Here is a 17,082-nt window from a genome sequence, read left to right as displayed (position 1 = left end):
TAGCCCGATGAGATCCTTAGGTTGTCACGAGCGCATAGGAATTCGCGGATCTCGATTCGGATGTCGTTTGGCTATCGAACGAATTTTCGCATATTGTGCGTTATCCGGGTTCGATAGGTTCCGACCGTTAGATCTTTCCCGAATTAAAATATGTCGTTCTAGGTATTCCTAGGACCGTATGAGACTTCACGAATTCTGAATCGGAGCCCCGGATGTTCCGATTCAAAAATGCAAAGTTTGCGGGTTAGCGATAACCGTGAAAATTGCGAACGCTTCCTAAACCTGTAATCGGACTTTAGGATACCTTCTTCAACGAGCACGTATGGGGAATTTGGGGAGTTAAGCATTTAATTTGTAATTTCCGCTTAGACGTGGTTTTTATATTAATTAACGGTTCGTATCTCGAAATAGGTATTTCGACTGCACGCACGCAGCAAGCAGGACCTTCACGTGGTCAGGCAGCGAGGGAATACTTGTGAGTGGACTTTGTTTTAATCATATGCCTGGTTTTAATTGATGAAAGATTTTGCATAATGTTTTAATGGCTCATGGATTTTATATATTATATGCATGAGTTAATTTTGATGGTCGTATAGCAATTGGCAATATATTGTGAGATTGGCATTTTGGGTTTTGAGAGTGTATTTTATATATGGGTTGTGGGGAAGTATATTTTGATATATATTCTTTTTAGATGAGATATTTGGGTTGTTGGAGGGTGATATGGAAGAATGTGATTAGAGAGAAGTTGTGTGATTACACTACGTAAGTACCTTCCTCAGTTACTGGTCTCACTCGCGGCGTTGGATGTTCCGACGGGTGAGACACTTTCCGTATGCGGCGTTGGATGTTCCGGCGTACGGAAAGACTGTGTATAGAGTTTAGGGTCATCACCATGGCGTTGGATGTTTCGGTGTGTGATGATCCAGTCTGCGCGCGTAGGACATAGTTTGAGAGCTACACATGGCGTTAGATGTTCCGGTGTGTGAGCTTTGGAGTTTCGTCCCCCGGTTGGACCGCTCATCCCTAGACGCAGGATAGCACCTGAAAATCCTGCGGACTAGTCAAACGATCCCCCAGTTGGATTGTTTTCCCCGGTACCTAGGTGGTGTGATGAGTATATCGTATAGCTATTTATAGTTATTTATATATATATATTTATATGTATATTTATTTGAATATGTATGGTTGAGTGTGTAAGGAATTAGAGTTTGTTTAATAGTTTGACAGGAGTGGTAAGTTTGAGAGAATGGGGTTCTTTTTGAAAGAGATAACTGATGTTTTTAGATGAGTTTTACTGAAGCATGTTTTGAGTAATTTCTTATTGAATTGTGAACCTGCATGACTTGAACATTATTTTTACATGGTGGGGTTACTATGTTGTTTTTAACTGCAAATCTGGTTTTTGTCCACTCACATGTTTTCTGTTTTGCGCCCCCCAGCCAGTAGTTGCGCTTGGAAGTGCAAGTGGTGTACGAAGCGGAATCGGTGCATCTTTCTAATTAGGAACTGTGTAAATTCTTCTACTCAACTGTTCTTGTAATCTAAATTCAGTAGATGCTCTGTATTGCCATGATAGATTTTACTTGTGAGGCCGGAGGCCACTCTAGTATGACTTGTAGTTGTATGAAAGCATGCTGCTGGTTGGGATTATTATTTTGTGTGTATGTTGCAGGTTGAGTAAATGTTGTTGGGATTGCTTAAATTACAGGGGAGACTCTGCCAAAATTTTGGTAGAAAGTCTCGATTATTTAGTAGGTGGGCCCGGCATCGGGATGATGTCGGGATCAAGACGGGGTCCGCTTCGGTCTTCGGGAAATTCCGGGGCGGGTCTTGTCAGCTTGGTATCAGAGCATTAGGTTCATTTTCCTTCGACTATTGCACTTTTGCTGCATTGTTGATCTAATGATTTCATGATTTCTTTGTGTAGAATCATGTCAGCTCGCAGAGCTAGAACAAGAGGCCGTGGGCAGAGATGGGGCCTGAATCCTCCACCTCCATCTCCATCACCCCCTCCTTCACCACCACTACCTTCACCTTCACCATCTCCACATGCAGGAGATAATACTTTGGATATGAGACAGGTGCTCAGCCAGTTTACTCGCACAGTGGCTACAGCCTTACGGGGAAGGCGGGGTACGGAAAGTTCGGAAATTAAGAGAGTAAAGGAACTTGGAGCTAAAGAATTCCTGGGTAGTACAGATCCGGCAGAAGCAGAATTATGGATTACTGATGTGGAGAGAATCTTTGAGGTCCTGGAATGCCCAGCTGAGGATAGAGTCCGTTTGGCCACCTTTCTACTCAAGGGAAATGCGTATCATTGGTGGAAAGCAGTAAAAAGGGGTTATGAAAATCCGGCTGCCATAAATTGGGAAGAATTTCAGCGAGTATTTTCAGATCCATTTTACCCACCTTCTTATAAACAGGCAAAGAAGTCAGAGTTTCTCTACTTGAAACAGGGGTCTATGTCAGTAGTGGAATATGAACACAAATTTAATGAGTTGTCCAGATTTGCTCCAGAGTTGGTGGCTACAGAGGAAGACAGATGTAGACGCTTTGAGGAAGGTTTATGGTGGGAAATCCAGGCAGTGGTTACCGCTAACACTTATCCAAACATGAGAGCTTTGGCTCAGGCAGCGGCAAGGGTGTCAAGAAAACTTGGTGGAAATGTGAGTAGGCGCCGTAGGGATACATCAGGAATTGGTGGGCCCAGTCAGGGTCCATCCAAGAGGGGAGGATCTAGTTCCAGTTCGGCTAGTGGAGGATGGTCAGGAGGACGGGGATCTAGTTCTAGCAGTGGGAGATCTGGTTCTCGTTCGGCTTGGACTCAGTATTCGGGACCACAGTCTGCAGCTAGCACAGCTAGGGCTCCTTCTAGGTACACTGGGTTGACATGTTTTCATTGTGGGCAAGTTGGGCATATTGCGAAGGATTGTCCCAGTTACACTCAGGGAGGTGGACCGAGCCAGAGTAGTAGCTTAACATGCTACTTTTGTGGGCAAGTGGGGCATACTAAGAGAAGCTGCCCAATTATACTCCAGAATGAGGCAATAAATCAGGGAACTGGGGCCCAGCAGGGGCAAGGTATCTTGGGTCAGAATCAGAATCAAGGTGGTGTTTCTTCCTCTGCAGCAGGGTCATCCAGTAGTAGGGCATCGTCATCTTCTAGAGGCAGATGTGGTAGGCAATCAAGGGGTGAACCTGGGCGCTCCACTACTCAGGCCCATGTGTTCTCTATGTCTCAGCAGGAAGCATATGCTACCCCGGACGTGATTACTGGTATGATTCCGATTTTTAGTTATCTTGCACGTGTTTTAATTGACCCGGGGGCCACACACTCCTTTGTAGCACACAATTTCATACCGTATGTCAGTATTAGACCCACACCTATGACATGGAGTTTTAGTATTTCCCTACCTACGGGAGAAGTCTTATACGCAGATCGGGTATTCAGAAATTGTTTTGTCCAAGTAGATGATGCATGGCTGGAAGCAAATTTAATCCCTTTAGATTTGGTGGATTTGGATATTATTTTGGGGATGGATTGGCTGGAGAAACATCATGCATCAGTGGATTGTTACCGGAAGGAAGTAACGTTTCGGAGTCCAGGGCAACCTAAAGTTACCTTCCGTGGGGAGCGTAGAGTTCTCCCTACTTGTCTGATTTCTGCTATTACAGCCAAGAAGTTGCTCCAGAAGGGATGTGAAGGGTATTTGGCGCATATCATTGATACTCGAGAGATCACCTTAAATATGGAAGATATTCCTGTTGTCTGTGATTTTCCTGATGTCTTTCCAGATGATCTCCCTGGTTTACCCCCTGAAAGGGAAATCGAGTTCACTATTGAACTTCTTCCGGGCACCAACCCTATTTATCTAACCCCCTAGAGGATGGCACCAGCTGAACTTCGGGAGTTGAAGATTCAATTACAGGAGTTAGTGGATCTTGGGTTCATCAGACCCAGTGTCTCTCCGTGGGGTGCACCTGTGTTGTTTGTGAGGAAGAAAGATGGAACCATGAGGTTATGTATTGATTACCGGCAGCTGAATAAGGTGACGGTACGTAACCGGTATCCGTTGCCTCGGATTGATGATTTGTTTGATCAGTTGAAAGGTGCTAAGTATTTTTCTAAGATCGATCTGAGATCAGGATACCACCAGTTGAGGATCAGGGAAGAGGATATTCCTAAGACCGCGTTCAGAACACGGTATGGACATTATGAATTTCTGGTGATGCCGTTTGGGCTGACAAATGCTCCAGCAGCGTTTATGGACCTCATGAACAGAGTGTTCCGACCATACTTGGATCACTTTGTGATTGTGTTCATAGACGATATCTTGGTGTACTCCCAGACTCTGGAAGGGCATAAGAAACATCTGAGGTTGGTATTGAGAACCTTGAGAAGGAAGCAGTTTTATGCTAAATTTAGTAAGTGTCAGTTCTGGCTGGACAGAGTGGTATTTCTAGGGCATGTAATTTCAACTGAAGGGATTTATGTGGATCCACAGAAAGTTGAAGCTATTGTGAATTGGGTACAACCCACCAGTGTGACAGAAATACGGAGTTTTCTGGGATTGGCAGGCTACTATCGTCGATTTGTGGAAGGGTTTTTTTCGATAGCAGCACCTCTCACACGGTTGACAAGGAAAGATGTTGCATTTGAGTGGACGGAAGAATGTGAACAAAGTTTTCAGGAATTAAAGAAGCGATTAACCACCGCACCTGTTTTGGCTCTTCCGGATAATGCAGGAAATTTTGTGATCTACAGTGATGCATCTTTGCGAGGCTTGGGATGTGTTCTGATGCAACATGATCGGGTGATTGCTTATGCCTTGAGGCAACTCAAGAAGCATGAGCAGAATTATCCGGTTCATGATCTGGAACTTGCCGCTGTAGTGTTCGCTCTCAAGATTTGGAGGCATTATTTGTATGGTGAGACGTGTCAGATTTTCACTGATCATAAAAGCCTCAAGTACTTTTTCACTCAAAAGGAGCTTAATATGAGACAACGGCGTTGGTTGGAATTGATAAAGGATTACGACTGCACGATTGAGTATCATCCAGGCCGAGCTAATGTGGTAGCAGATGCACTGAGTAGGAAGACTACGGGAAGTTTGGCTCATCTCAGAACGGCATATCTTCCGTTGTTAGTGGAACTGCGGAAAGATGGTGTGGGACTGGAAATGACACAACAGGGTGGAATACTTGCTAGTTTGCATGTGAGACCCATTTTGGTGGAGCAGATAATTGAAGCCCAGTTGGGAGACTCAACACTTTGTCGAATAAGGGGAGAAGTAGAAAGTGGTTCGCGGAAAGATTATGCAATAAGGGGAGATGGGGCGTTAGTAACAGGAACTCGCCTATGTGTACCTAAGAATGATTACCTGAAAAGAGAAATCCTGGAGGAAGCTCACTGTTCCACTTACACTATGCATCCAGGAAGTACCAAAATATATCGAACCCTACGGGAGTATTACTCATGGCCGCATATGAAGGGAGACATTGCCAAGTATGTGAGTAGATGCTTGATTTGTCAACAAGTGAAAGCGGAGCGACATAAACCTTCCGGACTTATGCAACCGCTTCCAATTCCTGAATGGAAGTGGGAACACATTACCATGGATTTTATTTTCAAGCTTCCACGCACTCCCAAGGGACATGATGGAATTTGGGTGATAGTGGATAGACTCACCAAGTCCGCCCATTTTCTACCTATTAAGGAAACTTATTCTCTGACAAAGTTGGCAAAACTTTTTGTGGACGAGATTGTGAGGTTACATGGAGCACCTGTGTCCATTGTATCGGACAGAGATACCCGATTCACTTCTCGATTCTGGAAGTGTTTGCAGGAAGCTATGCGTACTAGGTTGCGGTTCAGCACAGCTTTTCACCCACAGACTGATGGACAATCAGAAAGAACTATTCAGACTTTGGAGGATATGTTGAGGTCGTGCGTACTGCAAATGAAAGATTCATGGGATACTCACCTTGCCTTGGTGGAATTTGCATACAATAACAGTTATCATGCGAGTATAAAGATGGCTCCTTATGAGGCGTTGTACGGGAGACAGTGTAGGACTCCTATTTGTTGGAATGAAGTGGGAGATAAGAAATTAGAAAAAGTGAAAAGTATCCGAGCAACAACCGAAAAAGTGAAGATGATTAAAGAAAATCTGAAGATCGCACAAGACCGACAGAAGAGTTATGCAGATAATAGGTCCAAAGATCTCGAATTTGCAGTTGGGGATTGGGTGTTCCTGAAGTAATCTCCTTGGAAGGGTGTGATGAGATTCGGAAAACGTGGGAAGTTAAGCCCTCGTTATATTGGACCCTATGAGATTACAGAACGCATCGGACCGGTTGCTTATAGACTTGCATTACCTGCAGAACTGTCTCGAGTGCATGATGTGTTCCATGAGGCACAAATGAGGGTCAAGTACCCTTATCTTTTCCAGTGACAGGTACGTGAATTTCGGGGACGAAATTTTTTTTAAGGAGGGTAGATTGTAACACCCCGACTCCAAATTAAATGTTTATTTTAATCGATTTAAATAAAATTACGAATTTACCCTTGAGATAGGGGTAAATCGGTCACTTTCTTCTTCGGAAGGATTTTGGGACCACGAGTTGTATTTCTAGGTAGACGGTATTGAGACGAATTTGTAGACACGCGGTAGGCTTGAATCGGGGTTGTAACGAAAAAGTTACGGGCAAAATAGTGTCAGTGGCAAACTTGTAAATATTTCAAAAAGAGATAGAGTAAAAATCAGATTTTTCAGTTTTATCTCTCTCTCTCTCTCTCTCTCTCTCTCCCGATTCTTTCTCTCTCCCGAGTCCCTCTTCCTCCTCCTCCGATTTGCAGACGCAGGGCCGCTACCACAGGCCACGGCCAGCCCCGAGACCGGACCCAAAACAACCGGCCAGACCTCGCCGACGTTCCCTGACCCATCTCCAGCCGCCAGCCGCCGCCTCGTCGCTGGAAAACACGGATTTCAGGCCGATTCTCGTCTGAACTCCCAGTCGCCCGTTCTCTCTCCTCCGATCGCTATTTCAGACGGGTGAGGTATGGTTTCTCATCCATTTTTCGAGTTCTAGCTGATGATTGTATAGGTTTTGATCGATTTTGAGTCTAGAAAACTGATGGAAATTTAGGTTTTTGGCCGAATTTCAAAATGAAATTCCGGCCAGTTGCCGGCCGAATTGGAGCTTCTCGTAGTTGAGTGAAGTGATCCTAACCTCGAGTAGAAGCTAGGGTAGGAAGGGTGAGCTCGGGTGTGGAGTTTTTCCGTCACCGGAATTACTCTGCACACCCACGCGCTACCGGCGCGTGTGGCGGCGCGTGGGCGAGTCTGGTGAGAATGTAAATTAGCCCGATGAGATCCTTAGGTTGTCACGAGCGCATAGGAATTCGTGGATCTCGATTCGGATGTCGTTTGGCTATCGAACGGATTTTCGCATATTGTGCGTTATCCGGGTTCGATAGGTTCCGACCGTTAGATCTTTCCCGAATTAAAATATATCGTTCTAGGTATTCCTAGGACCGTATGAGACTTCACGAATTCTGAATCGAAGCCCCGGATGTTCCGATTTAAAAATGCAAAGTTTGCAGGTTAGCGATAACCGTGAAAATTGTGAACGCTTCCTAAACCTGTAATCGGACTTTAGGATACCTTCTTCAACGAGCACGTATGGGGAATTTGGGGAGTTAAGCATTTAATTTGTAATTTCCGCTTAGACGTGGTTTTTATATTAATTAACGGTTCGTATCTCGAAATAGGTATTTCGACTGCACGCACGCAGCAAGCAGGACCTTCACGTGGTCAGGCAGCGAGGGAATACTTGTGAGTGGACTTTGTTTTAATCATATGCCTGGTTTTAATTGATGAAAGATTTTGCATAATGTTTTAATGGCTCATGGATTTTATATATTATATGCATGAGTTAATTTTGATGGTCGTATAGCAATTGGCAATATATTGTGAGATTGGCATTTTGGGTTTTGAGAGTGTATTTTATATATGGGTTGTGGGGAAGTATATTTTGATATATATTCTTTTTAGATGAGATATTTGGGTTGTTGGAGGGTGATATGGAAGAATGTGATTAGAGAGAAGTTGTGTGATTACACTACGTAAGTACCTTCCTCAGTTACTGGTCTCACTCGCGGCGTTGGATGTTCCGACGGGTGAGACACTTTCCGTATGCGGCGTTGGATGTTCCGGCATACGGAAAGACTGTGTATAGAGTTTAGGGTCATCACCATGGCGTTGGATGTTCCGGTATGTGATGATCCAGTCTGCGCGCGTAGGACATAGTTTGAGAGCTACACATGGCATTGGATGTTCCGGTGTGTGAGCTTTGGAGTTTCGTCCTCCGGTTGGACCGCTCATCCCTAGACACAGGATAGCACCTGAAAATCCTGCGGACTAGTCAAACGATCCCCCAGTTGGATTGTTTTCCCCGGTACCTAGGTGGTGTGATGAGTATATCGTATAGCTATTTATAGTTATTTATATATATATTTATATGTATATTTATTTGAATATGTATGGTTGAGTGTGTAAGGAATTAGAGTTTGTTTAATAGTTTGACAGGAGTGGTAAGTTTGAGAGAATGAGGTTCTTTTTGAAAGAGATAACTGATGTTTTTAGATGAGTTTTACTGAAGCATGTTTTGAGTAATTTCTTATTGAATTGTGAACCTGCATGACTTGAACATTATTTTTACATGGTGGGGTTACTATGTTGTTTTTAACTGCAAATCTAGTTTTTGTCCACTCACATGTTTTCTGTTTTGCGCCCCCCAGCCAGTAGTTGCTCTTGGAAGTGCAAGTGGTGTACGAAGCGGAATCGGTGCATCTTTCTAATTAGGAACTGTGTAAATTCTTCTACTCAACTGTTCTTGTAATCTAAATTCAGTAGATGCTCTGTATTGCCATGATAGATTTTACTTGTGAGGCCGGAGGCCACTCTAGTATGACTTGTAGTTGTATGAAAGCATGCTGCTAGTTGGGATTATTATTTTGTGTGTATATTGCAGGTTGAGTAAATGTTGTTGGGATTGCTTAAACTACAGGGGAGACTCTGCCAAAATTTTGGTAGAAAGTCTCGATTATTTAGTAGGTGGGCCCGGCATCGGGATGATGTCGGGATCAGGACGGGGTCCGCTTCGGTCTTCGGGAAATTCCGGGGCGGGTCTTGTCAGCACATGGGTAGGGCCATTGGCTTTTAACAAAATAAAATTTAAACTCATCCACCATATCCAAAACAAAAATAGGTAATGTATCATATGCTAATTACTAAAGTTTTTTCTCACTATATACTAATTTTTCTTTGAATCTATCTATATAAAGCAAAAGGCAGAGAATTGTGAAACATTCAAAATACCAAGGTTTAGGGTTTGTATATTTGGTTAAAGAAAAAGTTATATATTTGGTTATAATTGAGATCACATGGTATGTACTAAAATGGTATGTACTTCATCTTGCAGCAATCCCCTTGTATTTGAATCAATTGTCTCTTTAATTCCTCTCTTGTGCATTTATTCAAGGCCCGCAATACTACATGAATTGCGATATTGTATGAAGATCAATTTTCTTCCCAAAAATATGTTATCTTATATCTCAAGTAAATAATCTTCAAGAATTCCTTTCAAATAAGCTAATATTAGTCATATTTTGGCCATATCAAAATTATCACATAATATCTCCAAGAATATCTTGAGATTTCCAATTTTTATAAATTTTGGACTCAAACGGTAGTGGGGGAATTTAAACCCTTATTATGACAGCCAATCCCATTACCCCGTTCACCTGGTCACCAAGGACTATGGAAGAGCGTAGTCACCTCCCATTAGATTTAATTCAACGGTGAATACTAACTAGACCTCTATAATTATCTTTACTAGCCTCTCCGCACGCGCTTCCGCGCCTGCACGAGGTTCTTTTTTTTTTTTTTTTTAAATTTACATTTATTTTAGAATTAAAAAAGATATTCTAATGGGTAGTTGTGTTCTATAAAAATATGATCCATTATTAGAATTTTCTTTTAATTTAAAATTTTTTTAATAAGAAAAAGTATGAATTTACCATATTATCCTCATTTAATTAATTATGTAACACCCCGACTCCAAATTTAATTTCTTTTTAAATTTATTTAAAGTGAAATTACGAATTTACCCTTTGGGTAGGGGTAAATTGGTCATTTTCTTTTCCGGAAGGATTTTGGGACCACGACTGGTATTTTTGGATAGGTAGTACTGAGACGAATTTGTAGACGTGCGGTAGACTTGAATCAGAGTTGGAACGAAGATTAGGCGATCAAAAGTAATTCAGTGGCAAAACTGTAATTAATTCAAGAAGTTTGGTAAAAATCAAATTTTTCACCTCAACTCTCTCTCTCTCCTCGCGTGATCAGTTCTGTCTCCCTCTCCTCAGTCTCTCTCTCTCCCCGACACCGACTCTCTCTCTACGATTTTCCTAGCACCGGCCACGGCTGGGCGCGCCACAGGTCCTGATCGACTCGCCTCGACGTCCCGGTCAAGACCCGACAGCTTTCCCATCGGAAACCACGAATCCCGACAAGATCTTGACTGATTTGAACTGGAGATTTCCCATTGTCGCGCCATCGTCTCCGCCGCCCAAACCCGGTGAATAAGGTGAGGTTTCTCATCCATTTTATGAGCTCTAGTTGTTTTTTGGATAGGTTTAGATCGATTTGATGTGTAGAAACTGATTTTGTAAACCTAGGTTTTGGCTAGATTTCAGAGTGAAATACCGGCCAGTTGCCGTCCGAATTGGACCTCCCCGTAGTTGAATGAAGTGATCCTGACCTTGAGTAAAAGCTAGGATAGGAAGGGTGAGCTCGGGTGGAGAGTTTTTCCGTCACCAGAATTTACTCTACACATGTCACATCCCGAAATCGGCTCCGCCGTAGCACGATATTGTCCACTTTGAGCCCCCCCTCTCTGGCCCTCACGGTTTTATTTCTGGGAGCTCATGAGCAACTTCCCAGTGGGTCACCCATCTTGGGATTGCTCTGGCCCCCAACTCGCTTAACTTTGGAGTTCCTACGACTCCGAAGCCAGTGAGCTCCCAAAAGGCCTCGTGCTAGATGGATGCGAGTGTGCACATATAAGGCACATTACCCCCTCTCCATTGGTTGATGTGGGATCTTACAATCCACCCCCCTTAAGGGCCCGACGTCCTCGTCGGCACACTCGCACCACACGGCAGAGTGGCTCTGATACCAAATTGTCACATCCCGGAATTGGTTCCGCCGTAGCACGATATTGTCCGCTTTGGGCCCCCCTCTCTGGCCCTCACGGTTTTGTTTCTGGGAGCTCACGAGCAACTTCCCAGTGGGTCACCCATCCTAGGATTGCTCTGGCCCCCAACTCGCTTAACTTTGGAGTTCCTACGACTCCGAAGCCAGTGAGCTCCCAAAAGGCCTCGTGCTAGATGGATGCGGGTGTGCACATATAAGGCACATTACCCCCTCTCCGTTGGTTGATGTGAGATCTTACAACACACCCACGAGCTGCAGGCACATGTGGCGGCATGTGGAAGAGGCTGATGAAGTTGCAATTTGACCCGATGAGATCCTTAGGTTGTCACAAGTGAGTAGAATTTCGCGGATCCAGATTCGATAGGTTCTGACCATTAGATCTTTTCCCAATTAAAATATGTTGTTCTAGGTATTCCTAGGACCGTGTAGGACTTCACGGATCATGAATCGGAGCCCCGGATGTTCCGATTCAATAATGCAAAGTTTGTGGGTTAGCGATAACCATACAATAGTGAGTGATTCCTAAACCTGTAATCGGACCTTAGGATACCTCCTTCAACGTACACGTACTGGGAATTTGGGGATTTAAGTATGTAATTTATGATTTCCACTTCGAAGTAATTTTTTATTAATTAAGGGTTCGTATCTCGAAATAGGTACTCCGACTGCACGTACTCAACAGGCAAGACCCTCTCGTGGGAATATTTGTGAGTGGACTTTGTTTTCCATCGTATGTATGGTTTTATTGATGAAAGATTTATGCATAATGTTTTTAATGGTTTATTGAATATATTATATTTATGGGTTGAATTTGATGTTTGTATAGCGCTTTGGCAATATATTGTGGGTTTGGCATATTTGGGTATCGACAGTATATTTTATATGGATTTTGGGGAAGTTATATTTATATTCTCTATAGGCGAGATACTTGGGTTGTGAAGGTGAGTTGTGGAAGAACTTAAATATGAGGGGTTGTTGAAAGATGTTGTATGATTACACTATGTAAGTACCTTCCCCAGTTATTAGACTTCCCACACGTAGCGTTGCATGTTCCGGCTTATGGGAAGAATAGATTATCAGTCACATGCGCAGCGTTGATGTTCCGGCGTGTGAGACACTTTCCATATGCAGCGTTGGATGTTCCGGCTTATGGAAAGACTCTGTATATTTTTTGGGATCATCACCCATGGCGTTGGATGTGCCGGTGTGTGATGATCCAGTCTGTGCGCGTAGGAATTAGTATTGGAGCTACACATGGCTTTGGATGTTCCGGTGTGTGAGCTATGAAGTTTCGTCCCCCAGTTGGACCACTCATCCCTAGATGCAGGATAGCACCTGAAAATCCTTCGGGCTAGTTAAACAATCCCCCGGTTGGATTGTTTCCCCGGTACCTAGGTAGTGTAATGAGTATATTGTGTATATATATATGTATATCTATAGTTGGGAGAGTGAAGAAATTAGAGTTTATCAGTGGTTTGGCAGGAGTAGCAAGATTGTAAGAATGTGGTTTATGGATGAAGTGATTTGTGCTTTTAAAGAGTTTTAATGAAATATATTTTGAGTAATTAAATTATGAATTGTGAATCTGCATGTCTTGAGCATTACTTTTCTACGGTGGGGTTACTATGTTGTTTTAACTCCAAATCTTATTTTTGTCCATTCACATGTTTTCTGTTTTGCGCCCCCCAGCCAGTAGTCGCTCCAAGAAGCGTGCAAGTGGTGTACGAGGCTCGAACTGTGAACTTTCCTAGTTAGGATTTGAGTAATTTCTTCTACTCAACTGTTCTTGTAAACTAAATTCAGTAGATGCTCTGTTATCACCCATGGTAGATTTTACCTGTGAGGCCGGAGGCCATGTAGTGTGTTTTGTTGTATTATGAAAGCATGCTGCTGGTTGGGATTATTTTATGTATGTTGCAGGTTGAAATTTTTGTTGGGTTTGTTTAATTTACAGGGGAGACTCTGCCAAAATTTTGGTAGAGAGTCTCGGTTTTTAGTAAGTGGGCCCCGGCATCGGGATGATGTCGGAACAAAGACGGGGTCCACTTCGATTTCTGAAGAAATTTCGAGGCGGGTCCTGTCAAATTAATAGTGGGTAACAACTATTATGGGCCTCTACCCATGACCTTTTTCTTGGTCCAAAAAACCAGCTTTGCTCTGTCATATAATTCCAAGTATTACAATTTCTCCATTTTCTGTTGCTTGGGCAATGAGCAAAATATTTCCTTTTCATCAATGGAAATTTGGCAGAGCAAGGAAGGAGGCTCTCTCTCTCTCTCTCTCTCTCTCTCTCTCTCTCTCTCTCTCTCTCTCTCTCTCTCTATGTGGAAATTTAATGAGATTAATATGAAAAAGTTAATCTAAATTTCATTCTATCTGCTTGTGTGGCCGTTCAGCTCAACACGTGAAGCTTTTGCTATGATATCATGAAGAAAGTTGAGTTTCCACTCTAAAACCAATTGGCAATAGAAGAGTATTCCAACTCCTTATAGAGTCCATCAATTTTTCAATGTGAGACAAACATTCTCAAGTTCTCAACATATATACCCCCTCATTATACGTTTTTTATTTGGGACAACATTGCATATAGGGCAACTTAAGTATATGCAGACTTGTGAATAAAATTACTTGTTACATTTTTTATTGGGGGTAATCTTATTTGTGTTATACTTATGTTATGTCTCATGGGATGCCTAAACGAGCCGCATTTTCTTGTCTTACAAAATTCAGAAAAGTCATTAATGCACATTTTAATAATATGTTAAAAGACAACTATTATTATGAGAGGTTGTTCACCACTTTTCAAAGCAAAATTTTCATAGGGTTGACAAAATTTTCATAGGGTTGAGAAAATTTTGCTTTGAAAGTTAGTGAACAACCTCTCATAATAATAGTTGTCTTTTAACATACAATGCACAGAGAGACTAGAGCTCTGTTAAGTTGAGAAAAGTCATGAAAGAAAAACGCGGTGTGGTGATAAAGAGAAAGTTTTGCAAGATTAGTCATATGGTGATGTCATTGGTGACGAAGCCAAGAGATTATTCCAACATGAAGTCACTAGACTTACCACGATGTACCAAAAGTCTACAAATAGCAGCTTAAGGTTTCAATGAGAGCCACTTACGATGATATTTGCCCTTTGGATTGTAGTAAATACCAGGACAAACTAAGTAACAATCAGAAGCTTAACATGACCAGACTGGTTTTTTCTTGACTTTTTTGTAAACAATCAGAAGCAAGAAAAGCTTTAAAAGCTCAGAGAACGAGATAGAGATAGCCGCAGAGAAAAACAATACCCCCAAAATGACTACTTTGGGAGGCCTAATAATCGTTCTTTCAAGCTTTCTGTGTCTGCTCCTTGTCTTAGGTTTCATCAAGATCCTTCACAAACTATGGTGGACTCCGATTCGCATGCAGAAGCTGATGGCTTTGCAGGGGATCAGAGGCCCTTCTTACAGATTCATCTATGGAAATACCAAAGAAATCTCCAACATGCAAAAGGAAGTCATGGGCAGGCCTCACATTTTATCACACGACATATTTTCTGTAGTTCAACCTCACGTTCACTCGTGGACCAACATATATGGTAGCAAAATAACAAGCCATCTCAATTAGTTAACTATTGTTATTTAAATCTAAGTTCTAAACAAGATAAGTTTTGGTCATTTTTGCATGCAATTACAGGGAAGAATTATCTTCAATGGCATGGTTCTCGAGCTCAGTTGGTCGTAACAGAACCTGAGTTGTGCAAAGAGATACTAAATAACAAAGGCAGAGCTTATCTGAAAAAAGAGGCCCCAAACATTTCGAAGAAGCTATTTGGAGATGGCCTTGCGGCAACAAACAAAGCTGAAAAATGGGCAAAATTGCGAAAGCTGGCCACCCATGCTTTCCATGGAGAGAGTTTAAAAGTAAGTTTTTAAGTTGCTGGTACTTTGTTGCAAAGAGTATTATAGACATAGCTGTGTCACTTTCTGAATAATAAAAGAATAAGTTGAATGGTAAATATGCTAATACTAAAAGCATTATGATATTTTTTTACTAGAGCATGATTCCAGAAATGGTAGCTAGTGCTGAGAAGATGGTAGAAAGGTGGAAAGTTTATGAAGGAAAAGAGATTGAGGTGTTTGAAGAGTTTAGATTGTTCACTTCGGAAGTGATTTCGAGAACAGCATTTGGCAGCAGCTATTCAGAAGGACAGGACATATTTGAAATGTTGAGGAAGTTAAGCTTCCTAATATTCAAAAATATTCTCAAAGTCAGGGTTCCTGGCATCAGGTAACTTAGTACTTCTAATATTCCAATTGAAGAGAAGAAATAAGAAATTTTTAGAGAGTTACTTCTGTTCTCTCATTTTTAGTCTTTCATTCAATGTTGCAGTAAGCTCTTCAAAACCAGCGATGAGATCGAATCGGAAAAACTTGAGAAAGGAATCCATGCCTCCATAATAGAGATGGTTAAGAAAAGAGAAAAGAAGACAATGACTGGAGAAAACGGCAGCTTTGGGAGTGATTTTCTTGGATTACTTCTGAAGGCTAATCATGAAGCCAATGAGAACCAGAGGATTTCGGTGCAGGAGATAATTGATGAGTGCAAGACGTTTTACTTTGCCGGACAAGAAACCGCTAATACTTTGCTTTGTTGGACTGTTTTTCTTCTGGCACTCCATACGGATTGGCAAGAGGAAGCAAGAAAGGAGGTGCTACAATTATTTGGCAAGCAAACTCCAAATCTTGATGGCATTGGCAAACTGACAACAGTAAGAAACTTGTCTAGGTGGCAGAAATATGTTCTCAATAAAGTTCGAGATCCTGATTTGGTTATCCATTTTTCTTTTTGATGCAGATGAGTATGATCATCAATGAGACTCTAAGGTTATATCCCCCTGCCGTTCAAGTTCAAAGGAGAGTCGAAAGGGAAGTTAGACTAGGAAAACTGATTGTTCCTAGTAATCTTGAATTCGATGTCTCAATCGTAGCACTTCACCATGATCCTCAAATCTGGGGACAAGATGTGCAACTTTTCAAACCAGAGAGATTCTCGGAAGGGGTTGCCAAAGCAACCAACAATCATGTAGGCGCATTCATACCCTTTTCAATGGGACCTCGAATTTGTGTGGGCTTAAACTTTGCGACTACAGAAGTGAAGATTGCTTTGTCGATGATTCTACAACGTTACGCCTTCACCCTTTCCCCGGGTTATGTCCACTCGCCCTTACATCTTATTACAGTTCGTCCACAACATGGAGTACAGGTAAGGCTACAACCACTTTGAACTGCGAACATCAGATCAGTAGCCCGTGATTATTGTACTTGGTGCATAAAGTGGGCATAACCCATGCTGTGCCTATGAATGTTGCACTTTGAGACAAGACAAATAAGGAGCTTACTTGTCAATTATCCTTTCAAGTTTACGATGCGATTTTGCTGAGTCCAAAATTTTCCTGTTTGTTTTTGTTTTTTGGGTAGAATGAAATCTTATTCTTACAGTTGTAATAAACATTTTCAGTTTATGGTAAACGAATTTTGAAAAAATGGCAGAAAGAAAGCTTAAACATAATATGAAATTGGTAATTAATCCCAAAACCAAAACATAAAGATAGATAAAAGCAGCAATATAGTAGACTGCTACTCTTTTATTCATGTAGTAGTAGTGAGTAAGTAGTTACTTCATACCTATCTATTTGCGCAAATCCTTGAAATAGGAAGCTGGGTTGCTCTCAAAGCTCTCCCTGGAGATTGCATAATCTCTTCCAGGTGCTTTCATATTCCCTGCTGTTGACGTGAGTCTCCAAATT

At 42.1% G+C, this 17,082-nt stretch overlaps 1 protein-coding gene and 1 long non-coding RNA gene across 2 annotated transcripts; both read left to right on the top strand.

The window, feature by feature from the left end:
- LOC109946876 lies at window positions 7,046-8,931 on the top strand. The gene is made up of 3 exons (XR_002269958.1): window positions 7,046-7,063; window positions 7,778-7,841; window positions 8,807-8,931. It is a non-coding gene; the product is annotated as an uncharacterized LOC109946876 (long non-coding RNA).
- LOC18791980 (cytochrome P450 CYP749A22) lies at window positions 14,453-16,804 on the top strand. Its single transcript, XM_007226700.2, has 5 exons — window positions 14,453-14,871; window positions 14,970-15,196; window positions 15,331-15,563; window positions 15,666-16,044; window positions 16,131-16,804. Exons 1-5 carry the CDS (start codon window positions 14,589-14,591, stop codon window positions 16,557-16,559), a joined length of 1,551 nt encoding a protein of 516 aa, XP_007226762.1. The 5' UTR covers window positions 14,453-14,588; the 3' UTR covers window positions 16,560-16,804.

This window comes from Prunus persica, chromosome G1 (assembly GCF_000346465.2).
Source record: "Prunus persica cultivar Lovell chromosome G1, Prunus_persica_NCBIv2, whole genome shotgun sequence".
NCBI lineage: Eukaryota > Viridiplantae > Streptophyta > Magnoliopsida > Rosales > Rosaceae > Prunus > Prunus persica.
The sequence above is the reverse complement of the archived record's forward strand: the minus strand, read 5'-3'. Positions and strand labels throughout refer to the sequence as shown.

What these genes read in the sequence shown, in the direction of transcription:
- LOC18791980 (XM_007226700.2), top strand. Translation starts at nt 14,589, where the DNA reads ATGACTACTTTGGGAGGCCTAATAATCGTTCTTTCAAGCTTTCTGTGT. An exon ending in CTCGTGGACCAACATATATG is followed by an intron (nt 14,872 to 14,969) that starts GTAGCAAAATAA and finishes ATGCAATTACAG; the next exon opens with GGAAGAATTATCTTCAATGG. An exon ending in GCATTGGCAAACTGACAACA is followed by an intron (nt 16,045 to 16,130) that starts GTAAGAAACTTG and finishes TTTTTGATGCAG; the next exon opens with ATGAGTATGATCATCAATGA.